At 59.5% G+C, this 24381-nt stretch overlaps 2 protein-coding genes across 4 annotated transcripts; both read right to left on the reverse strand.

The window, feature by feature from the left end:
• Positions 1-259: 259 nt before the first annotated feature.
• Positions 260-10798, reverse strand: TFR2 (transferrin receptor 2). Of its 2 annotated transcripts, none has more exons than XM_088142073.1 (19): positions 10643-10798; positions 8575-8636; positions 8171-8393; positions 7537-7729; positions 7005-7145; positions 6814-6925; positions 5857-5979; positions 5409-5525; positions 5056-5195; positions 4729-4901; positions 4472-4591; positions 4141-4223; positions 3763-3826; positions 3382-3449; positions 3167-3243; positions 2857-2941; positions 2382-2609; positions 1750-1890; positions 260-1170 (listed from the first exon to the last, which is right to left on the reverse strand). In XM_088142073.1, exons 2-19 carry the CDS (start codon positions 8605-8607, stop codon positions 928-930), a joined length of 2364 nt encoding a protein of 787 aa, XP_087998199.1. In that variant the 5' UTR covers positions 8608-8636; positions 10643-10798; the 3' UTR covers positions 260-927. The 2 variants fall into 2 exon arrangements, with proteins under 2 accessions (XP_087998199.1, XP_087998198.1); XM_088142072.1 differs by lacking the exon at positions 10643-10798 and adding an exon at positions 10375-10467.
• Positions 10799-13618: 2820 nt separating this feature from the next.
• Positions 13619-20025, reverse strand: EPO (erythropoietin). Of its 2 annotated transcripts, none has more exons than XM_007440247.3 (5): positions 18961-20025; positions 17624-17751; positions 17205-17294; positions 16943-17110; positions 13619-15250 (listed from the first exon to the last, which is right to left on the reverse strand). In XM_007440247.3, the coding sequence occupies exons 1-5, from the start codon at positions 18971-18973 to the stop codon at positions 15113-15115; spliced, it is 537 nt and encodes a 178-aa protein (XP_007440309.1). In that variant the 5' UTR covers positions 18974-20025; the 3' UTR covers positions 13619-15112. The 2 variants fall into 2 exon arrangements, with proteins under 2 accessions (XP_007440309.1, XP_025030179.1); XM_025174411.2 differs by lacking the exon at positions 18961-20025 and adding an exon at positions 18039-18175.
• Positions 20026-24381: the final 4356 nt, after the last annotated feature.

Consider the following 24381-nt stretch of genomic DNA (forward strand, 5'->3'; position numbering starts at 1 on the left):
TCTCCCCCCCCCGAAGTGTCCTGAGAAGGTGCAAGTGGTGTCATGTGTTCTGGAAAAGGTGCCCTGATTTCTTATCCCAGAATAAGTCACTTGGGGATGCCCTGATGTGCCAATGTCCCCCTCTTCCCCCCCCACCGAGAAGCCCGAGGTCTTGGCCAAAAGGGGTACTTGAAACAGAGCAGGCCGCTGGCCTCTGCGCACGCACCTGCTTGGCCAGCTGGATCAACAGGAAGGCGGCAAAATAATCCAAAAGAGGACATAAGGAATAATTTATAATGCACGCTGTTGCTGATAAATCAACAAGGCCCTCGTTATATCATCAAGAAGGTAAGTTAGCTTTTCATTCCGTCGCATGGCAATAAACATTGATAAATTATCAAGTAGGGGAGTCAGAATCTGCCAAGGAGCAATGAACGAGTTAAAAGCTGGGGAGGAATGAAAAAGGAAGAAAAGAAAAGAAGAAAAGGTGCAGGATTTCTGTCTATTACATAGCAATAAATCAATTCGATTTATAGCAGACGTTGCTGCTGATAAATCTGGTGGAGCAAATAAGTGGGGGGCCATTCCGATGGGGGGCAATTGACACTGGAGGAACAGAGGTCTTTATTCTATTGCATAGCAATATATGAACCATTCATAGTGGGCCCTGTCACTGATAAATTAAGATTGGGGATGGAAAGGGGAAGAAAGGAAAGAGCAATGGCTGGAGCTGGAACAAACCCGTGTGGGTTCATGCACACGCGTGTGCTTGCCAACAGTACAACAGTATTTGCCAAACGGATCTGTTTTGCTGCGCTCCCAACTTGGATACCAGATGCTGATCTAGGCGATGCGGGGAGTGCTGAGCACCGCGGAGGCTGCAAGCGCCAGAGTCCGCCCGCGGAGGGCCCGGGCAGGCGGCGGAGGCTCCAGCAGAGGGGCCGCAGGTCAGAAGTTGTTGTCGATGTTCCAGACGTCCCCGCTCAGGGCGTTGGCCGCCCCCTGGAGCGTCCAGGTGACCAGGGCGAGTTGCCGGCGGAAGAGGACTTCGTCGAACCTTTCTGGGGCGTCCCGCAGGAGGCTGACGTGCTCCAGCAGAGCCTGCAGGGTGTGAGGCCCTCGGCCATGTAAGATGTGTCGGAAGGGGGTCTCGGTCACCGCCACGTACTGAGACAGGAAGTAGAACTCCACCTGCAGAAGCGAAGTCCCCAGCAGAGAAGGAAAGGCACGCTTTGCGCCTGACGGGTGCAGCTGTGGGCAAGGAGCTGAAACCCTCGGGGCTCCTCTCATCCCTGCAAACCCGCCCCCCCTCCCCCCGCCACTGATCCACAATCTCCCAGAATCCGGAGGCTCCAGTGGCTCCTTTTCCGCCTGACAGATGTTACTCAAAGGCAGCAGCTCGCTCTGCCGGAGACCTGGAGTGGCTGAGTGCATACCTTGTCTTCTCCTCCCCGCCTTCCCCAGTTTAAGTCCCCCAGCAGCCCAGCCCCTCCAGGCACCCGATGAAGGGAGCTGCTGCTCCTGCTGCTCGCCAAAGCTCCTGCCTCCGAATTAAATGCCTCCGTCAGAAAAGGGGCTCCCGGCGCCTCCTGGATTTTGGCTGCCCGAGACTCACACGGTCTGGGTGACTCCGGAGAGCAGGAATTTGGGCAGCTGCAGCGGGGCGGCTGTTCTCATCCACCCACGAGAGAGGGGGAACAGTCGCACCCCATGCCCGTTTGCAAGTTGCAGACAAGCACGGCCCCCGCCCTCCAAGCCCACTGGCCTCACCCGCATGATGCGGACGTTGAACATGCGCAGGAGCCTCTCGTTATGCTCCTCCGAGGTGTGAATGTCCTTCCGCAGCTTCTCCGCTGCCCGCGCGTAATCGCCGCGAGCCGAGTACATCCACTGCAGGGTGAGCCCCCGACTCTGGGCGAGGATGACAAGAGGCGAGAGGAAGGATGGAAGCCCGGGCAGCGGGCAGAGGGGTGGGGGAGCCCCTCCCAGAAGAGCGCCTGAGCCCCGCTACCTGCCAGGTGGCGCCACAGGTGAGAAGGCCTGCTCCTCACCAGTGGGCCCCCTGCTGGAGGCCACGAGAAACGCACTCAGGCAGCCCGGCTAAAAATCAGAAGGGTTTCAGCCTCTGGGTAAAATTGGTACGGAAAAGGCGCTATTGGACGCCTCCTGATTTTTGGCCGCTGTTGGCTGTCCTCCTGTAAGACGGAATGGATGAGAAATTGGAGCCCCTGAATGTTCAGATGAGCATACCGGTCTTGGTCTGCTAAATGCACAACGCACAAGTGCACTCAAATCCGCGCTTTTGGGAGCACCGTCTGAAACAAATTTGCGGAAAATGCTCCCCAGATGCTGGTGTGAGGGAAACGTGCATTTTGCAACGGGAAGACTGTGACTGCACCGACCTTCAGCTGCAAGTTGTATTCGTTGAAGTGAGCGATCTTTTGCAAGAGAACATCTCCGTAGCACCAGTAGTCGAGGGGCAGGAGGTGGTCGTGGCTCAGCTTGATCAGCAGGTGACCCACCACCTCGGCCACCGTCTTGGCCACGGCGGGGAGCCGCCCCTGGAGAGCCCGGTTCAGGTTGTCATAGGTGTCCAGCATGGTGTTGAGAAAGGGGTACGGCCGCGAGTCCTGCAGGGGTACAGGGAGACTGGTGAGAACCGGAAGGCAAGCACTGGAGCCACCGTGGCCCAGAGGCCTCTGCCCCCCGGCAGAGAAAGGGCTGGAGGCCCAATTCCCCAATGTGTGCTCCCTCTGGGGCGGGGGGAAGGATAATGGCCGTTGCTAAGGGTGGAAGGAGAAATGGTGCCCATTTATTTCAGCATTGCCCGGGTGGAGACGGTTCCCCACCTTTTGGGCAGGGGGGTGGGGATCTCACCTCCGCGAAGGAGAATTCCACCGCCGGCACGCCCCCGAAGGACGTAAAGGCGAAGGCGCTGCTGCCCATGGGGAGGGGCAGGATTCTGGAGGGGAGAGAAGCCGCCCAGCCTCAGGAGGAGGAAAAGGGAAGGGGGAAGCCAGCATGGAATTCCAGCAGGCCTCGGTGCCCGCTTCTCCTGAGATTTCGATCCCAGCCCTGATGTAAGGGGGACGGGGGGGACTTGGGGGTCCAACGCAGGGGAATCCAAGGGAGGGCATTCTCCCAGAGCGCGAAGGGTGCCGATGGGGTCCGTGGCTTGTGCTCTTACCCCTCGTTCTCCCAGCGCTGGCCCTGCTCCGTCATCTGCTCAAAGATGGTCTGGCCACTGCGATTGGGGCTGTCCACCTGCAGGGAAGAGGCGTGGGGTGGAGAGCAAGCCCCTCCTCGCGGACAGCCTTTGCCTCCTTTCACCCTGGACCCCCATTCCAGAGGCTGCCTGCCTCCAGCTGGACCCCCCTTTCCCATCCCTCACGGGCTCCTCACCTGCCTGATGACGCTGTCGATGAGGCTGATCAGGGCAGGGCTGGTCTTGGCCAAGAACTTGTCATCTCCTGCAAAGAGAAGAAGACCAGCGCCAAAGGTTCTAGCCCTGATTCCTAAGTCGTCCCTCTTTTGGCCTCTTCCAGTTTCCTTTTCCTACTCTCCCACCAATGTCTCCTTGGTTCTCGTTTTCCATCTGGCTGGGGATGATGGCAGTTGGTGTCCCTACACACTTGGAAGCCCCCTTAGCAGACTAGAATGTTTCACCCTCTTCCTTTCCACAGACCACCTAGGGAAGCTGACCCAGCCTGTCCCCGAGGCCAGCAGTCTCTTTGAGGGCTCTCTCTGAGGGGTGGGCTGCCTGCCCTCCCCTTCCCCACTCACCCAGGACTGCATTGTCCACACTGATGTACGCGGCGGCCTTCAGATGCAGCATGGTGAGGTAGCCCTGCAGAGACCAGAGTCTGTTTTAAGGAGGGGGATGGAAAAGGGGAGGGGGCTTCCCTGTTCAGAGAGCCTCCTGTGGAGCAGCTGGGAGGAGCGGCCCTCTAGCCAAGGTTTCTGGCCCGTGTGCTGCCTGGGAGACTGACATGTTGGCTGGGAAGGGTCTTGGGGGCCGCGTCAGATTGGTGGGTTCCCAGCGCACCCCTCTTCTGCTAACCCAGAGGAAGGGGATGCAAACATCACTTGCCCCCAACCAGGCACACTTGGCCTGCCCACGGTGCACCCCCAGGCTCAACGCAGGGAGCCCAGCCCACTAACCTCTAGCCACTCGGTGGAGCCCACGCTGCCAAAGTCACCGGCATCCCAGCTCACAAACAGCAGGCTTCTTCGCAGCTGGAACCCTGCAGTATTGGACGCAGAGCTTCACCCCTTCTAGACAGCTTCCAAGTTCCTGGCCACCCGGCCCTCGCCCCTGCCACCCCCAAAATGGCCCCCAGCAGCTGCTCCTGCTCAAAAGGGGGCCATTATGCCCATCCCCTTTAACGCAGCCATCTTTTTGCAGCCACATGTTATGGCTGGTGGACGTTGGCACTGCTCCCCGCCAATGGCTGAGGAAGCGGCCCCCCCAATGCCTCTGTCATCGACTTACCATTCTGCACCATGGCCACAAAAGTGCGGGCCAGTTCCAGGAGAATGGCGGTGCCCACACCGGACCGGGCGGCTCCTGGCCCCAGGGAGTCCCGCTGAGCCCCCACAATCAGGTAGTGATCTAGCAGGTCCGGAGGATGCGAAGGGAGGGACAAAGTGAGCACGAGGGACCCCAGAGAAGTCCCGCTTGCAGGGCACCCGGGAATCCCAAAACGCCCGTCTGCTTTCCTTGCTCCTCCAGGTCCCGTCCCCACCTACCAGGCTCAAATTTGCCCTCAATGCACCCAAAAATGTTGTTAATCATGACCGACTGCCGAACGTTGTGCACGCCCAGCTGCAGGCGGAAGCCAGGATCCCCCGGGCCGAGCAGGTAGGCGACCTCCGGCAGCTGCCCCTTCCAGGCTGGGGGGGCCGGGGGGCCGGTCAGCTGCCTGCAAAGAAACCAGAAAGGGCATGAATGTGGCGCCTGAAGGCGGGCGCACCCCCACCCTCCAGAGCGACCCCTTTTCCCCCGAGAACATTGGAGGTAGGCTGGTCCACCCATTCCCCCCGCCCGGCACTCCCCCCAAGCCCTCGGCTGCTCACCGGAGCAGTCGGGCAGCCACAGCAGCGCTGATCGGGTGAGCCAGGATCGTGGGCAGCCCCGAGGATTTTATGGGAGGAAACTGGGTGTGGTTGAAGGAAGGGAAACCAGGACTGTAGGGGTCTCCAGCACCCATATGAACCTACAAGGTGATTTGGGGAAAAAGGGAACCCCATGAGCTGGGAAAGCCATCTAGAACCTCCATGTGCAGAGGCAGTCTACCTGGGAGTAGGCTGCCGCAGAGGCCTTCTGCTTCCACCACCTGCCGAGGCATCTGGACGGCCTGGGCAGGAAGCAGAACGCCAGAGGGGGCAATCCACAGCTGCTTCTGATCTCCCCCCCAGCTGCTACTCACATGTCCATAAATACTTATGTTGGGGAAAAGCCCCAGCTTGCGGAGATCTTGCGGGATGTCGCCGGGGTCTGGGTAAATGAGAAGCCCCTCAGCCTGGGAAGCCTCAGCGTTTGCCACCTGGCAGGAAAAGAGCCCCGGGTGACCCACAGCCTTTCAGGAGCGACCCCCCCCCGCCCTCAAAGCACCCGAGCTCCCGAAGGGGCCACCTCTCCCTCCCCTTTCAACGGGGATGGTGCTTTGGGCACCCCCCCGGTTTCAAAGAGGCAGCCTCTCCTCCCCGTCTGCACGGCTTCACCTTCGGGGTCCAGAAACCCCGCCTGCCCCCCCAGAGCCCAGGCCCCCATTGCCTGGCAGGTTCGCCCAACACGACGGGCAGGAGACGCCCTGCAGCCATTGGCTGGAATCTTGCTGCCGGGGGGGGGGCTGCCGGGGGGGCAGCCAGGCTCACCTTCTCGGCGTAGCTGATTTTCCCAATGCGGACGAGGACGAGGTGGCCCCGCGGACTCACCCCCTGCTGCCCCAGCACCGCAAAGTCCTCTCTGCGCCCGTAGTTGGCAAAGACGAGGCCCCCCTGGGGACAAGGAGGAGGGAAAGCTGGTCAGAGGGGATGGGGCCTTTCGATGGGGGGGAGGAGAATGCCCCCCCAGGGAAGAGGGCAATGAAAGACTACCATTCCCTTCCTGCCCCCTTCTGGGCCAAGGATTTTCTGGGCACCTTCCTTGAAGAGCTTCCAGCTCCAGGTAAAGGCTACCGCACTCTCCCCTTCGTATTTTTCGCTTATCCAGGATCTACAGCTGCCTTGGCAGATTACAAATTGCTCAAAAATGCAATAAAAAGATTGCCCAGAGTCGCTCTTGAGTGAGATGGGCAGTGACTGAATTTGAAATATAAATAAATAAAATTTTGAAAATCTTTATATAAAAAGTACACGACCAGGTCATTTGGCGTATTTGGGCTCTAATCTGTCTTATTTCTGTTGTTTTTAAAAAATAAAGGTTGTCCTGTTTTATTGTTTGGGGTTTTATCCTTCATCTAAATGGTGCTGCTTTCAGGGTGATACAGAGTCACTCTGCAAAATGAATAAGCAATGAAATAATTACAATCGCTCAATGTTCTTCCCCCTTTAAAGACAACCTTCTTATGGGGCATTAATAGGGTGCCCACAGGGTGTGGCCAAAGCAGTCAAGATTGCAATTATGATGGTACAATAGAAGCCCGTGGCCATCTTGACTTTTTTGACTCCCCTAGGCTCTGATACTCTGCGTGGATGAGCACCAGGACCAGACCGGGCGGACCAGAGAGGATTTCTACCTCTGAGCCCATGTCCGTACCCCAGATGGGGCCTGTCTGGGTCTGTGGGCCTTAAGGGGGTGTTTCTCAGTGTGCAGAGCACGCCGGGCATTACCACAACGGTGCCAGAGGCACTGTACGGGCAGTAAACCTCTGGGTCTTCCAGCAGCAGTTCCTCCATCACAGCCCCGCTGGCATCCACCCGCCGAAGGAAGTTGGGCTGCCGGCTGCAAGAGTGGGGCAGGACGCGTTAGAAGGCCCAGTGGCACCCGGCCTCCCCAGCACCCCCCCCCCAGCCATACTGACCGGTTGGGGCGCTGCAGCCCCACGTAATGGCTGTCGGTCCAGCTGTGGTCCAGGCCAAAGGAGGTGAAGGCCTCGAGGATGTAGCTGGAGAGGGCGTCCAGGCGAGGGGAGCCGGGCGGGTGGGGGCCCTCACTCATTTTTCTGTCCAGGGAGGGGAGAGAAACGCCCCGTAAGGTGCCCCTCCTCACACAGGGAGGGGCCTGCCGTTTGCCAGGTGAGAGCTTTGCACCCGCGAACCCCCCTACGCACCCCCGTTCTTCCAGCAGCGAGGCTGGAAGGGAGAAGGGACAGAAGGCCTCGTTGGGGACCCTTGAAAGTGCTCGGTGCAAAGGCGATGCCCGGGCACCCTCCCGCTTGCTTGGCTGGGGACCGTCCAGGGGGTGCTGCCCCACATTACTGAGTGGGAGAGAGAGTCCTTCCCCGGCTGTCCCCCTCGGACCCCACCTGCCTCTGGAGAGCCCTACTGCCCCCCTGGCCGGTCCTCTTCACTTCGGGGCCCTCCCAACGGGGGCAGAGGGGGCCCGCCTCTCACCGGATGGTCCCCTCGATCTTCTCCTCGTTGAGATACTTCTGGAACATCTCCCGCAAGTCGCTCCAATAGAGGGGCAGTGGCCCCTGGGGGTCCTTGGCGGGGCGGTAGGGGCTGTCCTCGTTCACCATGGGCAGGAAGTCTCCGCACGCCGCACAGGACCCCCTCTGCGAAGAGATGTACCCCAGGAGGAACCCTGCAGGGGCCGGGGCAGAGGACGGGGTCGGCCGTTACGGGAGGCAAAGGGCCGACCTGGCTGACCCACCCGGATTTAAATCCAGAGGGTCATGAATTCCACTGGGGCCTGCAGAAGCCCCCACAGGGTGGCGGACCCTGGGAAAAACACACGGAAGGGCCCCTTTGGACCCCCCAGCACTGCCCGGGTCTCAGCATCCTGAGGAAGAGGAGAGGTGCTCCTCTGCGCCCAACTCCACTTTGCATCCGCGTCGGCCGGATTTCCCCCGAGCCCGGAACCCCCCAGCCGCCTCGCCTTCCCTCCTGGCTCCCCGCACCCCCCCATGGATGGGCTCGCCCAGCTGCAACCACCGGTGGGGGATGAACGTGGCCCAGCCTGGGGGCTGCCGGTGGGCAGGGCGGGCACGCAGGGCCGAGGGGAGGGTGGATCACCTTTTCTCACCTATGATGAGAAGGAAAACGCCGACCAGCGCCAGGTACACCCCGGCCTTCCACCGGTTCAGCCGCCGAGAGGAAGGCACAGCCTTCCGGCTGCAGGGTGGGCGAGCGGCCGGCCCGTCAGCTTCCTCCATCTTGATCTGAAGCCCCCCTGGATCGGGGTCCCCATCGTCCTCCGCTGCATTGCGGTAGATGGTATAGGACCTGCGCCCGGGCTTCTGGCTGACCTGGGGTGTGGGAGGGCCCGTCACTCCTTCTCAGCCCGGCCTACCTCACGGGGCTGTTGTTCGAGGAGTAAAAGGGGAGCGAGCCCATGGCCTTGAGCGAGGGAGTCCCTTAACCAAGCGACAGCAAGGGGCTGGGGGGGTCGGGACTGGCCCCGGGCCGCAGGGGCTTCCCCAGCCTTACCGCTCGCTGCAGGCAGGCGGTCCAAGCCTCCATCGTGCCTCCCGGCTGGTCCCGGAGCAGCCCTGCCGAGAGAGGCAGGCGGAAAGGCTGAGGGCTCCGCCAGCGCCAGGCTGTTATCAGGGCGACCCCCCCGCCTCCCCCGGCTCCAGCGTGGCCCTGCGGGAGACGTGCCTGGCGCAGCCGCCTTATCAGGGCCTGCTGCACGGAAGGGTTATCGGGCGGTGCAGCAGGCGCCCTCCCGGCCCTGACGTCGGGCCAACGGCTGTGCGGCCCGGCCACCTGGCCCGGGCAGCCCTGCGCAGCGGGCTTTCGTGGAGGAGGGCACGTCCGGGGGTTGCCCTGGCTCTTGGGAGCTCCTCTGCCCCCAAACCTCTCTTAGCTGGTCTAAGCCTCCTGCAGACCCCCACGGAGGTTCCTTTCTTGCCGGAAGGAGGGAGCAGGGGGACGTTGCCTTCTCGCCAGTGTGCTTTCCACCTCCCATCCAACCCACAGCCCTGGGGTTTCCTGGTGGTCCCCCATCCCCATTCCATCAGGGCCAGCCCTGCTTTGGTTCCAAGGTCCCCCTTCCAACAGATAGAAGCCCCACGTCAGGCCCCAGGGCAATGGCCACCAAGGGGCTCAGAAAACCAGCATCTCGGCTACTTCTGGATTGAGACACCTCTCCAAACTTTCTAAAAGTTCAGGCCAGTCGCTAATCTGGAGCGGACTGACCAGCTTTCAGCAACCCGCCCCCCGCTTGGGGTAGGCTGTGGGGCTCGGGTGTACTCCTCCCCATCAGTGGACTCTGGGGCCTGCCTGTGCATCGAATTTGAAGTTCAGATAAAACCAAAGAAAAATTACACACACAGGGGTTGTGGTTGTTTGGCCCCTGGGTGAAAAGGGGAGAGCTGCACCAGGTGAACATCTGCCAACAGACAGCTTGTTCCGGGCATGCCGGAGCGGGCGGGGCAGAGGCTTCTTTCTCCGCCCGATCCGGCTTCCAGCTCAGTGCCACGTGCAAAGGAGGTGTGCGCCTTGGTCTCGCCACACCTGATTGCTAAAGCGGGTCTGCCTGGGGGGCAGCAGGGGTCCCTCAGACAGCCCCACCCCGGTCCCCTTCCAGACACAGGCTCCCCAGCCCCCCAAGCCTCCTCCTGGGGGACCGGCCCCCACCCCCGCCCGGCTTCTCCCCGGGAGTGGGGAGAGAGCAGTGGGGGCCGTGGCTTGGTTAAGTGACCTTAATTTAAATCACAGTAAAGTGAAAGTAAACCAAATAATCAAGCTGACGTGTTCCTCCCTGGCGGTGTTCGCACAACCCCATTACCCACGGCCTGGGTTTTCTCCCCCCACGGGCACACAAACCCTCCCCAAGATTAACCCTAATCCAACCGCTGGTCTTCCCTGACCTGATTGTGGGAGCAGGGCCTGAAGAATGGGAAGGCACCGTGGGGTTTCAGAGGGTCTGGGGAGGCCGACGGTGCCCCCCAACTGCCGGCGACTCCCTGGAGGAGGAGGGGGCAGCCGGGGGAGCAGGGAGGCGTCTCTTGCACACACACCTCCTCGCCACCAGCACCTTGCACTGCTTGTGTCTACGTGTTCTACAAAATCCAGCCCGAGGAAGGCCAAAGACTGGGGGGGGATATGCACACAGACCCCCCACCAATGGATTCCTGGTGATGCCAGTCCGTCCCAGAAAAAGGGATCTCTCTGGGCGCATCTTTTCCTCCCAAGACCCCCAGTCTTGTGGGACCCCATGGACCGGTGGCCACCCCATGTGCCAGGGGGGCTGCACGCTCTCCCTCCAAAGGGCCCCCAACTCACCGCTGGCTCTCGGGAGGCCCCGTGTCCCAGCCGGCCCCGGACTGTCCCAGCAGAGTCCAGCGGACGCTCCTTTGCCTCCTGCAGCGCCTGCTCCTCCCTCCCGGGCCGGCCCTTGGCGCTTGCCCCCTCCCAGAGAGGGGCTGACTCTCCAGCTGCGGGGGGGGACGCACTCTGCCTTTTGCTGGGGGCGGGGGCCCTTAATCAACTTCCCATGAGGCTGCGGAAGCCAGAGCTCTAGAAAACGTGGGTGATGGTGCTGCACGCTCACCTTCAATCGCAAGGGTCCCTGCGGAGGGCAGAGCAGCACCCAGACGCCCCCCCAGCTGAGCACACCTCTTTTCCCAGCTTCTCCTGCTGGCGCCGTCCAGATGTGTTGGGCTCCATAGGAATTCTGGACATTGGAGGTGCGACACATCTGCTGTGCAGCCGGTGGGGGAAACCAGGGTGCCAGAGGGGTTAGAACCATGATTGGGTCACTCCACCATGGTTGTGGGGAGTGGGTGGGAGACCCATGGCTGTCCTAGAGGCTTTGCTGCTTTAGTGCGGCTTGTCTGCTCCCAGCTGAGCAGAGAGGGATTCTGGGAGTTGAAGTCCACACATCTGGCTAACGTCCCAATCCAGGAAGGCTGGTTGATTTGGCCCTTTAGCCAGGCCAGCCTCGGGCAGGTTAAGCTCAGCTGCCCAGCTGTCAGTCAGGGTACCAAAGATGGCATTTTGCCCCCACTTGTCCAGCCGCCCTCCCCTCCTTCTCCGCCCCAATGAAAGGGAAAGAGGCGCCAGTTCCTGGCCCCCCAACGCAGCCCCAGACCCTGCCAGAGACCCAGCTGAGCACCTGATCCCCTCTCGAGCAAGACGGTTGCGCTGGGTCACAGGGACCATCATGGCTGCTGCAGAGAAGCAGTAGTCCCACAGGTAGAGCACACAGCACCCCCCAGGCACTTCCACAAGGACACCCCGGCTTGTTGGGGCCATTGCCGAAAAGAGGTGGGTCAGAGCCACCGAGCAAAGCCTCCTTCCTTCCCAGGGAGACGGTTCATGTTCTCCTCCTTTTGAGAAAGGAGCAGCACTTAATTCAGCAGGGGAAAGGGGGCTTGGGCAGGGGAAGGGGCACCCGGTGGCAGCCGGCAGTGGGCGGGGGTCCGGCTGGACCCTGGAGGCAGGCTGGGTTCCCAGAGCACCCCTGAGGGTGGGCGGGACGGGGTCAGACGCTCTGCATTGCATGGAAGAAGAGCTGCACCCTCCACGGCCCCAGGCAGGTGGGGGTCTAAAGAGGGAGACCCCCTCCCCACCCCTTCCTCCCCACGGGTCACTGATGAAGCCAAAGGAGTCCCCAGTGCCGTCCCTTGGGGGGGGATCAGACGCCCCAGGAGGGTCACATTGAACGAGGTGAGGCTGGTGTGGTGTGTAAACATTTCCTGCCCCCCCCATTTCCATGCCCCATGAGCCTTGACGGGGCTTGCAACGTTTGCTTTCTGTGGGCTTCAGTGGTGGAGTCCCCAGACGGGCAAGGCGCGTCCCCGAGAACCCAGCTGCCACAGCAGCCTTCCTGCCAGTTGGGGAGCATGGGCTTTGTCAGCCAACCCACCTTGCAGGCACTGGGTTGAGGGGGGGCACCTCTCTTGACCGGCCTGCAGGAGCACTGAGGGCATTTGGCCCGTGTGGCTCTGGATCCTCCTGTGGGGTTTCCTTAAGAGGAAGGGGGAGTTTGGGGAGGGGGTTTCAAGGAGAAGGAACCCAGGTTTGCCCCGTCCTGGGCTGATGGACGAAGGGAAGTCGCCTAACGCAGCCTCCAGAGAGGGAAGTCGCCACACGGGTTGGTGGCTCGTACGGCCCTGGATGTGCTGAACCTCTGGGAGCCTGGCACTTCATGGCCGCTCCTGGCCAGCCGTGACGCAGGGCAGCGTTCCCTGGTCTCGTGCCTTCCAGATGAAGGGATCGGCAATCCCATCACCCCCGCACGGCTGGGGAAGATGGGGGCTGTCACCCAACCCCAAGAGGACCGATCCAGCAGGACCCCTGCTTTATCCCACCACCTCCCTCTTTGTCCAGAAAAATGCGAGGGCTGAGTTCGCCCAGGAGGAAGGAAGGGGGGGCGGGGGAGCCAAGGGGGCGCAGGGCAGGCAGCGCTGGCATCTCAGTGGCACAGGCCCTGCCCAGCTCTGCTGGCCCCAAAGAGAGGCCCTGTGCCAACTGTTTGCTGCCCCCTGGTGGGCGCTGGGACTTTGGGGCTACGAGCAGAACCCATTTGGGGGGACGTTTTCAAGCGGGGGCTGGGGCCGGGTTCATCTCCTTGGGGCTGGGGAGATGCAGCAGCTCTTTCCTGTTGATGCCCCCAGGCAGCTGTTTGTGCCCGAGACCCTTCCTGGCTTTTCCAAACGCTCAATTTTGGAGATGGGGGCAAAACATCAGCCGTGCCCGGTCCTTCCAAATGGCTTTTAAAAGCCAGGAAGTCAGCCTGGAACTGGCACCCCCGCTTGCACCCATTGGAAAGATGGGGGACATCGTCCAACATCCCTGGCTACGCTCGCGGGCAGTTGGGGGTCTTGTAAGCCCCCGTACGGAAAGGAAGGTTGAGAAAACGACTGCTCATTTTCCGCATCTTCTCGAGATATTTCCAGTCTCCCTCCACCTCCATTGCTACCCCAAACGGGCCATGGGAGAAGCCTGGCGGTGACTGGCTTCCCCCACCCGGTGCCCTGCCCAGGGGCTGCCCCGGAGCCCCACCGGTCCCTCCTTCCCTCTGCCTGGGATATTCCAGAGAGCCCAGCTCCGAATCCTGCCCGCCTGGGCTGCGGTGGCTGTTTCTGCTTAGCTTGGCAGCGAGGTGGGCCCGCGATGGGGTGGCAAGGCCTGTCTGGATGGTTTTCCTTGCAAGGGAGGGTGACCTTCCAGGCTGGGTGGGAAAGGCAAGGCTGACGGCATGCGTGTGGCAACAAAGGGCTATTCACCATCAGGAAAATACTGCTTAAGAAATCACTGAATCCCAGTGTTTCTCAACCTCAGCGACTTGAAGATGGGTGGACTTCAACTCCCAGCTGGCTGGGGAATTCTGGGAGTTGAAGTCCACCCATCTTCAAGTCGCTGAGGTTGAGAAACACTGAGTTAGCCAAACAAAGAGGCAACCCTGTCTCTGGGGATGTGCAGAGTGCCTCTTCCATATCCCCAGCTGACTCCCCGTTTTTCCAGGCAGCTGGCTCCTCCCTGCCAGGTCTTTTCTCTCTCAGAAAGGCAAACGTCGCAATAGTTCGATTGTTCAGGAAAGCACAGCAACCTTTAATCAAGATAACCGAGATCCACCAGACGCCCCCCGTCCCATCCGTAAGGAATCCTTTCCAGGAAGCACTTTACAAACCAGCTGCTCTCTTGAAGTACACATGATAAATATCCAGAAAACTGTACACGTTTAACTTAGCATCAAATATAAACTCTCGAGAAGTCCCTTAGAGCAAAACTATACACTTGTATACAGCAAATCTGACACGGGAGGCTCTTTAAGTTCACCACGCCAGAGTCAGCCAACTCGATGCACCGCCTGGCAGCTGTCAATCACTCATTTGGGTGTCCCCTTTTTCACATCTTGCAGGTAGAAAGGAGAGGGGGTTACATCTTTTTGAAATGCATTTATCTCACACTGGTTCAAGAAGCATTCTGACAATAAACGTTCAACATTTAAAACACAGGATTTTAAGTTAAAACCCTTCGATGCTGAGTTTCCCAAGTCAGCCGTGATTTGACCGACATCTGCCAGGCGTGGCTGTAATGCCACGTCTCCCGTGACCTTGATTCCCAGCTGGCCCGTTCAGTTCTCCTCACCGGGCACATGCTTACACATTAGTAGGTCCCACACAGGTCAAGGCTGCCTCCACGTGTGAAAGTGTGCAAGGAGTTTGGCTTGAAAGGGTGGCTTCCACCCTTCCGCTGGCAGAAGATGCCCCGCTCCCAGACACACACCCACTTTCAAAGGAAGGCGAAAACGCCCCCGTAGCTTCCCCTAACTTTGTGCAGATCTAGGTAACAAGCGGGGCCCCTCCCCGAACCAAACGTTTCCCCAGCCAATTCTTTTTTTCCATTTGGGGAAGTTGGGAATTCTCAGAAATTGGCCCTGGATCCTCACTCACATCTGTGAGCATCTCCGACGTCGGGGAGGAATCTCAGCTGCTTGAGCCGCTGACTGGGGGGGTGCAGATTTTGAGGGTCAACACAAGCACATCCGTAGCCCATCCGCTGACGCCGCCCACGGGGCAACTGCTTTGGGGAAATCCAATATCTCGGCACCGGCTTCTTCCTCTTTACTTGGACGCTGCTGGCAAAAGTGGGCTTTTGGGGAGAGAGCCCCCCACTCCTTCCTTCTTGGCCTGGCCCCCTGGAGCAGAGCAGCCTCCCCTCACCACCGTCTCCCTGGAGAAGAAGTGCCCTCCGAGGCTGGCCCGGCCCCTCTGCTCCTGCACGGCGCAGGGCTGGCCAAGATGGGGCGTTGTGACCCAGGGTCAGGTGACACCTAGAAGTGTGCAGAAGTGACTTTCAGTGGCTTCTTGGCTGCCCAATCCAGCAAGAGCGGGACTAGCGTGGAACAGAGAATTGCCATCTGCACAGACCGAGCCGTGTGCTGGGTGTGTGTGCGTGTGTGTCTTTCAAGCAGCCGATAAAGCAAGCGGGCACTCATCAACTGGCCTCTGAGGGGCATTCCCTCCGCCGTGGGGGAGGCACGCAGAGTGGCCTGGGAGCAGCCCGCCCCCTGTCACCTGCCGTTCCCCTGGCACGCACTGGCAATGAATAAATTGACCCTGCCACGGAGGAAACTCGAGTACACGCTGAACAGTTTTTTGACAGTTTGCACACTCAAAGTCCGGGTGGATGTCTCATCCTGGGGATCTGCCTGTAAGAGAGGAACAGAGCAAGGTGAGACAAGGAACGGTGAGATTGTTAAGGGGGGAATTTTACGCCATGCAAGCTTGTGAGCTTAACAGGGTTCTTTGCAAAACCTCTGCTCTCCCCGCCTTCTTGACTTCTCCCAGTCCTGCCCCACCATGATTGTCTCACATGAAGTAACGCTGTTCCCGCAAAATGCTTCCTCCTTGGCAAACTGGTCCACACGGCCTCTCCCACCCCGAGGGGACCTCCCAGTCTTGTGGCAGCTTTTCTGGAAGAAAGACTTGCCTCTTCCTGAGGCCAGAGGGCTGGGCAGCCACGTGAGCAGCAAGCCCAGGTGTGAACCTACTAAACTGGGGTTGGGTACCGATTAGTGCTCAGGGTCTTGTGGGAACTTAGCCACCAGCGTAACCCGTTGGGGGAACCAAGAGGCATCCTTAAGCCAGAAAGGATGCATTTGCTTGGTCTCTGCATAACCCTTATTTCTTCCACCTCTGTTGGGATTTCGCAGGTTGTGTGAATCCAGGGCAGGCACGAAGAGGCGTCTTGGTCCGCCACGACTCCACTGTGGTGTGCAATCAAAACGCGGGGCCCAAATGCAAAACAATCAAGGCTTCACTGCGGTGTTTATTAGAGACTATGCACTGGAGGGGGACCCCACCAAGGGTTAGTGGGAGACACCCTTGCAGACAAAAGAGAGGCTCTGATATTTATACACTTCAGAAAAGGGGAAGGGGAAAGGACGCATACACGCACATTCACACGATGATGCAGGCATACGTAAGTAAGAAACGGATCTCCAGTGACTTTCTGCCCCTCTGTTATCTGCTATCTACAAGGAAACGATAGCCTTGCTGAGAAGAAGGAACGGATCCGTTCGGGGTGCCAAAGGCCAGGAAGAACACCACCTCCTTCACGGCGGGCGCCTTGGTAGTCCACACCAGCCTTAAGGGTGCTGCGCGTTCTTTTATGTTTCAGTTTCATTAACGCGCTCCCATTCACCTGAAGCCTCTAGAAGTTCACTTTCTTCACCCCAAATATGTATTTTCCCCACAGCGGGCAGCTCCTCACCCCAGGCTACTTCCCATCCTCCAAAGAGGACTGGTCCTGCTCAGCCGCATCTTCCAAAAGGTGTTTGCTTGTGTCTTTCCAGGCCAAACTGATGGTGCAGAACGAGCACGGAAAATTGCCTGGCTTGTCCCTTAGACCTTTGCTATCATACTAGCTGGCTTCCTGAACTGTCACCATTTCTAGACTGGCACGTGACACCTAACCACGAACTAACCGTGTGACACACTTGTCCTCCAGAAGCTTAGCCAAGGTAGCCCTCAGCCAGCACTGTGGTTTGCGCAAAGGTGCCGGCCAAGCTCTTCGCCGGCCTGATAATGTGTGTCCTGCAGAGCCAGCCCTTCCATTGCTAAGCAGAACGACGCATGGTCCCAACACAATTGCGTTTCCTTGGACAAAACGGCCAAGGGAACCATTTCTCTCTGCCCCTCCCTCGGCTGGAGAAGAGTGTGCCTCGGGGCCTCTGCAAAGACCCCCCGCCGCTCCCCAGAAGACCCCTGACAGGCAGGAGCATCCACGCTGCCAGACCTTCCCCTCCGCGGGGAGCCTCTGAGCCCCAGCCAAGCCCTTCCTGGCCTCCCAAAGCCGCCCGAGCAGCTTGGCCAGGCCACCCTCTCCCGCCGGGGCTCACCTGGGCGTTGTGCCTGCGCAGGATCTCCCGGATGCTTCGCAGGCCACTCTCCATCACCTCCAGCTGGCGCAGGAAGGGCCGCATCCTCGGCTGCTGGGTCTTGACTTGGCCGACGGCCACGGAAAGAAGGGCCTGGCCCCACCACACTTCCGAGGCCTGCCTGGATCTCTGGCAGAAAGGGGGGGAGAAGGCGGTCAGCAGATGGGCCCTTTCCCCAGCCCCGGGGCTCCCACAGCTCCGGCATGGCCCAGATCCGACTTACATTCATTGCTCTCCAATCGGGAAAATTCACCCTCGTGTCCATCACTGTCACGTGTTCCGGCAAGTTGCAGGAATCTTCACAAAGTGCCACCTGTGGAAAAACGGGACATTTTCTTTGCCTCGAGGCTCTGAAGGGTTCCTGAAAGATTCCCCTGCAACTTCAGGGTCACAGAAGAGCCCTAAGCCGGACCAGGGCGTTTGCCGCAGGATCTATCTGCCTTCCAGCAGACAGTCTTTGAGGGGGGGTGCTCCACAGAGTCGGCGTGAACTTGCTCCGTGTTTCCCAGGTTCAGCATCAGGACCGTCAGTGACCCCTGGTTTAAGCCTTGGGTAGACGTGTGCTCCTCCGAGAAACGGGAGGGCTTGGCCAGCTACCAAGAGGGGGCCGGGCAGGCTGTCAGGAGCAGCGCCTGGACTTACGATTTCATTTTCCATCTTGCTGGCGTCCTGGATGAACTTGTTCATGACGCTTTGGTCACACACGGGCCGGGCGGGGGCAGGCAGGGCTGGGTCCAAGAATCCCCACACTAACAGGAAAAGGATCAGCCCTGCAGGAGTGGGGAGAAACAAAGGCTGCGGTCAAGAGGTGGCAGGGAGAGGGTGTCGGGCGCTTGCACCAGGTCGCTGCCAGGCGGGGACCAGATTTGCTCGGGCAGGACAGGTGGCCCGGCTGCTCCAGGTTGCCGACTCTCCTCCCTCTTTCAGGCTCCTGGGGCCCGTCTGCCCCTGCCCCCTGCTGCTGCCTGGCCTTCCCGCTTTGCCAGCCCACCCCACCGCCTCGCAGCCCGCCTCCCGTGGCCGTGCCCGGCTTCAGAATTTAGCCTTAAGGACGGACCTGGGGGTCGCCGCCAAGCCCGGGGACTGGCTGAGAAGCTGCCGGCCGGTCCCAGCGGATCTCAGCAGGGAGCAGGGCTTTTCTCCCCCCCTTTTTTCATTTTGCTGTGGCGACTCAGCGTTTCTCACCTCCTCTGCCCCACACGCCCACTTCAGCCCTCTCCTCTTAGCCTGCAGTGTTGACAGATTCCTTATCAGCCCCTCCATTCCTTCATGCTTTACTAATTTGGTTTCTCTCCAGTGCGTCCAAAGTCCGGTGCGGTCTAACTTGGGAATATGCGCAAGATTTTTCCCACATCCTCGGGTTCGGGCCACCCGAGCAGCAGTGTCCTAGCCCCGCGCTCCCAAGGGGATATGAACAAGCCTCGTTTTCTCCCTGCCACGACAACCGCTGCCAACACCCCCTCTCCGAAATGTGCAACTCTACACCAAGCGGAGTCCCCTGAACCTGCAACTTTCGCCCCCTTCCTCCCATTCGCAACATCGAGAGGATACCGCCGGCCCACCTGGCAGGGTCGGTTTTCACTTCCCTAAGATAACGTGCGAGAGGTATTTGCACAGGGCTAGAAATGGAAATGTCCCCAACCACTCCAGCTGCTTCACCCCTCCACTCCTCTCTCCAAGACCCTGGTCTGAGTGCACAAGTCTTGTGCTCCTCCCTGGTGATAAACTGGCTGGCTTTATACAACAGGCTAAACTTGAAACCCAGATCGTCACAAGCCTTCTCCAGGCAGGGGGCAATGGGTAACCCCCCAAAGATTGTGGGCTCTGATGGGCGGGAGGGGCAACCTTTAGCAGCTCCGTGGGCCCCGCTTGTCACCCTGCGGCCAACCTTTCTGGCAAGTGCCCAGCACCATCGATCGCCGTGGCTGGCACTGCAGGGCCGCCCTCCCCCTTGGCAGCCTGTGGAACAACACACTTACCAGGTTTCCCCATAGCCAAAGCTTCATGGTCCCAGCAACTGTCGGACCCCTCCTGCTCCGCAGCTCTCCATCGATGGCCGTCGGAGGCCGCTGGCTGGGCTGACCCGCGGTTCCTCTCCAGCAACGGAGGGGACGGATCAATCCCCCTTCCTCTCCTTCCTTCTCCGAGTTGCTCCCCGACCCGCTGGCTTCCCCAGCAGCAGAGGCTCAGGCAGGGGCCCCAATCCACACAGCCAGGTGAGTTTTAAAGGCTCCGTCTCCCAGCCAGGCCTCCACTTTGCGGGAGGACCTTCTCCAGAACTTTGCCCCGCGCTCCTGCGTCCCCCTGGGGGTCCCAACAGCCCCCCGGCAGTCTGAGGTTTCTCCTTTCCCGGGAGCTCCCAGAGCAGAGGAAGGACAGGAAGCACCAGGGAGCCACCGCCGTGTCCTCCCCGGGCGAGCAGAGCCGGCTGGTGCCTCGCCCAATGCAAAATTTCTTCCCAAGGCTTGCTCGGGGGCACGAGACCCCCTGATCTCCTCCTGCAGACCCCAGCCAGCACTTCCCAAGCTGCGACACCAGGCGCACGAGGCACGGTTAATGTTTCATCCGCCTGCTCTCTTTGCTCTGGGTCTCAGATGGCCTTTTCCTCCCCCCCCCCTCGCCAGGCACCCTTGCTTCTCTGAAGAGAAGAATGTCACTGGACCGGCCCCGGGAGACATGGGCAATTTCCCTTCGCAGGCGGAAGTCAAGGGGGCTTTCTCTCCAGGTCGCTCCAGGGCTCCGAGGAGGTCCGTGCAAGACGGAGCACGTCTCCCTCTGGCCCCCGGCCAGCCACAGGTTAAGGCGTGGAGGTGGAGAAGGTCAGCGCCTTGGCGGCCGGCCACCGAGCGGTGCCAGAAAGGGGGCGAGGATGGCCGTTTCCTGCCAGGCGACACTTTGGGAGAAGAAGGAATCCTCTGGCCGGGGGCCTCGCCTGCCTGCCAGAGCTGGCCGTGTAGGGCCCGGCAGTCTTGCGCCCGCCAACGCCTCCGCTCAGCTCAACCCCTGGCCCTCAAGCAGCCGGCAGCCCAGGGGTCCTGCCCACCACCGCCTTCCCCCTTTCTGCCCCCCTTCTGAAAATTGGTGGCAAAGCCCCTTCTCGCTGGGCACTTGGAAACACCCCCCCCCCGGCCCAAGGAGGATGCCGTGGAGAAGGTGGCGGGGGGGATTTCGCTCCACCAGGTGAAGGGTGTTGTGTGAACGTGGACAGCTTGTAGCCTAATCCCTAAGGGAGGCGTAATTGTTAGTCTGAGCGCACACCCGAGGAAAAGCCCTAGCCCACCCACCCCCTGCCAGAAGGATCTCAGAAATCTCGGTGCAGTTCAGGGGACGATTGGCCCCTGTAAAAAAATCACGTGCAGCCCCGGGCCCGGCAGAGAGAGAGTTTCACCAGGGTCCCCCTGCCGGCTGCTGCGCCCGGCCTGCCTGGGAGCACACGCTTCTGGCTTACAGCGAAGCCTCCCCGTGCTTTGAGGGCCATCCAACATCCCCCGCCCGGGCTGGGCCTCCCTCGGTTCCTCCGGACGTTCTCCTGCGATTGCATCGGGGGCCTCGGGGGTCTCCAGATGCTGCCTGGTTGGCCGCTGGGTGTGGGTCAGGGAATCAGAAGTTCACTTTGTGCAATTCCACCCTCTGCAAACTCTGTCACTTGCAGTGTTTAATTTCAGGTTGCTCGGTGTGCCTGTGTGTTTCTGCTCCTTTAATTCTGGTGGCTCTACACAACAGAGTGACTGAATTCGACCCCTTTCTGAAACTGGGCAAAACATAAAACCATAGGGTAACCCCACTGGTTAGATTCACACAACGCACAGGCAGGCTCAGAAAACCCAGCCAGCCTTTCCCTGTGGTGTGAATGCAGCTGAAGGCCTTCCCTGACCTTGTGGACCAGCCTCAGAGCCTCTGTGACCCGCGTGGGGGCTGTCTCCCCCCTGCCAGCAACAGAAGAGAGGGATGTGCAGAATGACTGAAAACGGCTTTCCAAGCCCGTGTCCCACTAGGAACATCTGAACTGAACGTGTCATCTTTTCCCATGTCATCCTCTCCGTCCCGGGCTCGCCTTGAGCTTTGTCCATTTCAGCAGCTTAATTAGGGGGGAAAACTCCCGGGAAAAGCCTTTTGAGTTACGTTACATTAACTCTGCTTTTAGTTAACCGAGTTCACAATTTCATTCTGTTTTTTCACTCAGAGGTGCCTGGAATTCCCTGGGAGTTGAAAAGTGAGGTATAAATTGGCATAGGTTAACGGGAACTTTTTTCCCCTTTTTTTCGCTCAATCAGGACGTCCTGCACTTCCTGTCCTGTCCACTCTGTTTCTGATAAAAGCAATTTATGTACTTGTGCTGGGTGGCGCAGCGGGGAGGGATCCTTGGGAAATGGGGCTTGCAGCGCAGCAGGGGCACTCCTGTCCTTCTTTCAGGCTCTGGCGCTTGGGGACCCCGGGGGTGGGCGGGGGCTGCCCTCAGGAAGCCCGGGGGCGCTCGCACCGGGCGGCTCAGAGGCGGGGAGGCCCCTCGCAGCTTTCTCCGGCCGGGTCGCCTGCGGCAACGCTGGGACGCCACTGCCCGGAATCTGCGGACGGTGCTGGCTGAGGACCTGGGGAGACGTGCTGGTGGGGGAAAGGGCGGGGGGCCCCGGGAGACTTTCAGCGCTAGGAAAAAGGAAAACATTAGTGCCAAACGTCGCACTGCGAGAGGTTAGGCTGAAGTGCGTCTGCCCTTCTTTGTGGCCAGGGCTGTGCAAACTCAGGCAACCGGCTTCGTTCAGTAAACGGCAGTCAGCTAACCAGAGCCTAGTTGGTTGTTAGTGTTACTGTATTTTTCTCTTTCTCTCCTAAACAGAAACTTGGTGAGCGCATCCAAGGATGGACAGGCCGGAGAGGGGCGAGGAAGGGCCACCTTCACGCTACCTGTCCAACCAGGTCGCTCCTGGCAACAGCGTCCACACAATCTGCAAAGTTAGGGTTTCTTTTGGGTGGCTCAGCACGTTGCCTGCCCAAGCCACCGAAGGAGGGGAAGGTTCAGTGTGTTGTGTGAACGCAGAACATGGGTTAATTCTGCCACGTGAGTGCAGTCATGAGTGGCCTCTGGAACCCGTTGCCACAAGACGCGGGGAGGGCCACCCATTTAGAAGGCTTTACGTGGGAATGGAGTTAGGAGCAGCAATGTCTCAAAGGCTACCAGAGAATGGGGGCCATGTGAGACCTTCTGGCTCCCCACCCCATCCCTCCCTCCTCTGTCTGCTCTAGTCCAGTGCTTCACAACCTTGGCAACTTTAAGATGGGTGGACTTCAACTCCCAGAATTCCCTAGCCAGCCTTCTGGGAGTTGAAGTCCACCCATCTTAAGAGCTGCTAAGGTTGAGAAACACTGCTGTAGGGACAGAAGCGGTATAGCTGAAGCCCCACCCCCTTTTAAGGTGCGTCCCATGCGTCACCCAAATGTGAAAGGGGCAAGGCTTCCTTCAACTTTGACGTGGTTGACCTCCCGCTGCGTTTGTCCCTGAAATGAGCTGGAAAGCAGGGCAGGGAACAGACTTTGCCCACAAGGGGCTCCGTCAAAGTGACGTCAACTTCAGGAATTGCACTTTAGCGGTGATGACCCTAACCCTTCAGAGTGACCTACCTGTGCTTTAAGGAGCCAGGGATCCTTTTTTCTGGAAAAGGTGGCAACCTTTGAAAACTGGGAGAGGTCCATGCCGTGGCCGAGCATGTCCCTCCAGGGCCCCCCCGGGGCTGCAGGCTCGGCTCAGCCCCAGTTCCCGTCTGTCCTGCCACAGCATCAAAGCCAGACCCTTGCTCCATGTGTGGGTCTGCGCCCCCAGGGATCCCTCTGCAAAGCAGCCATTTCCAAGGTAGGTCTGGCTGGCTGGCACTTGGGTCCAGGTTCTGCCCACTCCTGGAGCAAAGGAGCCCTGGGAATGACTTCTTCTAACAAGCTGTCCTGGGCATTTGCCCTGGGGGGCGGAAAGGCTGGACAATCCAGACCACCCCGTGGTCCTCCAAGACCCTTCTCCTAAGGAAAGGTTGATTTGGGAAGGGGAAACCCTGGACAACCCCAGGCCTTTCTGCTGCTCTGGCCAGCTGTGACTTCTGAGCCAGCAAGAGGCAGGCAAGGTCCCGAGCCCAGGACTCACCAGGACGAAAGAACCCAAAACAACTTTTGCTGGATCAGGCCAAGACCCTTCTTAATCCAGCAATGGGGGCCAACAGATGCTCCCCTGCAAGTGGGACCCGGAGGCACCTGCGCCCAACCTGGGGGCGGCCCTGAGTCTTCAGGACTGACAGGGAGACCTGTCCTCCATGAATCCCCCTTCAAAGCCATTCCAGATAGGGGCCACCACCATGCCTTGCGGGAATGAACTCCACAGACTGTGAGAAGTTAAGGCGAGCCCTCTTCCCTCAGCCCAAGGGCCATCCTGGGCCAGATCCCTCCAAGGAGCTCCCACGCAGGAGGTGGAGATGCTCCCCTGCAAGTGGGACCCGGAGGCACCTGCGCCCAACCTGGAAGCAGCCCTGAGTCTCCAAGACCTGTCCATACATCCATCCCAGGAGTGCCCATCGCCACATCTTGTGGCGATCAGTGCCAGAGGTTCACAACGTGGCTGTGTGAACGATGATATGCTCTCCTTTCAATCTGCTTCCATTCAGCCTGGTCCCGCTGCTGTCTTTGTCCCTGTCCACTCTCTGCAGGCTGTGCCTGAGCCAGCCGGGCAATGCTTCTCCCCCAGCCGACGCTACTGTCTGGAGGCGAGGGTCTCTCCTTCAAGGAGGCTGGGAACTGAGAGGGGGGCACACGCTTGACTTCCAGGCATCACCTGCCTCTCTGGGGGGGCAGTGGGCTTGGCACTGATTGGGAAATTCAAGATCCTTCTTGGTTTTTAAGCATCCAAAATTGCACATCAAGAAAAATGAGATTTTTGTAACCCTGTAGTGCATGCTGGCTGGGGAATTCTGGGAGTTGAAGTCCACACATCTTAAAGTTGCCAAGCTTGAACAACACTGTTTTAATCCATCCCGACAGCGGCCAATTAGATACATAACTAGGAAGCCTCTGACGGCGGCGCACGCGTACACACAGACACACGCATGCACGCACACACAAGCTTAGACTGGCATTCAGTTCCCTTCTGTGTTTGCAGGATCTCCATGGAAAGGCCCAGGAGATTCTCCTGGGGGCGGCTCTGCCCCTTCTCGATTTCTTCAAACCGCCTCTGGAAGCGTCCATGCCTCTTCATGCAGCAGGCAGAAGTCCCATATGCTGAAGTGCAGAGAGCAAAAATTAATTTTATGGGGCTTTCTTGCTGTAAAAGAAGCCCACGGTCTTTGCACCCGATAGAGAGGCGGAGAGACCCTCCAAAGGCCACAAGGAGCCGTTTCCACGTTGCATAAAATGGCTGTGTTGGTCGT

The sequence above is a fragment of the Python bivittatus genome, unplaced genomic scaffold (assembly GCF_059951505.1).
Source record: "Python bivittatus isolate LINGU-HERP-01145 unplaced genomic scaffold, Pbiv_v1 ctg000370_np1212, whole genome shotgun sequence".
Classification (NCBI taxonomy): Eukaryota; Metazoa; Chordata; class Lepidosauria; order Squamata; family Pythonidae; genus Python; species Python bivittatus.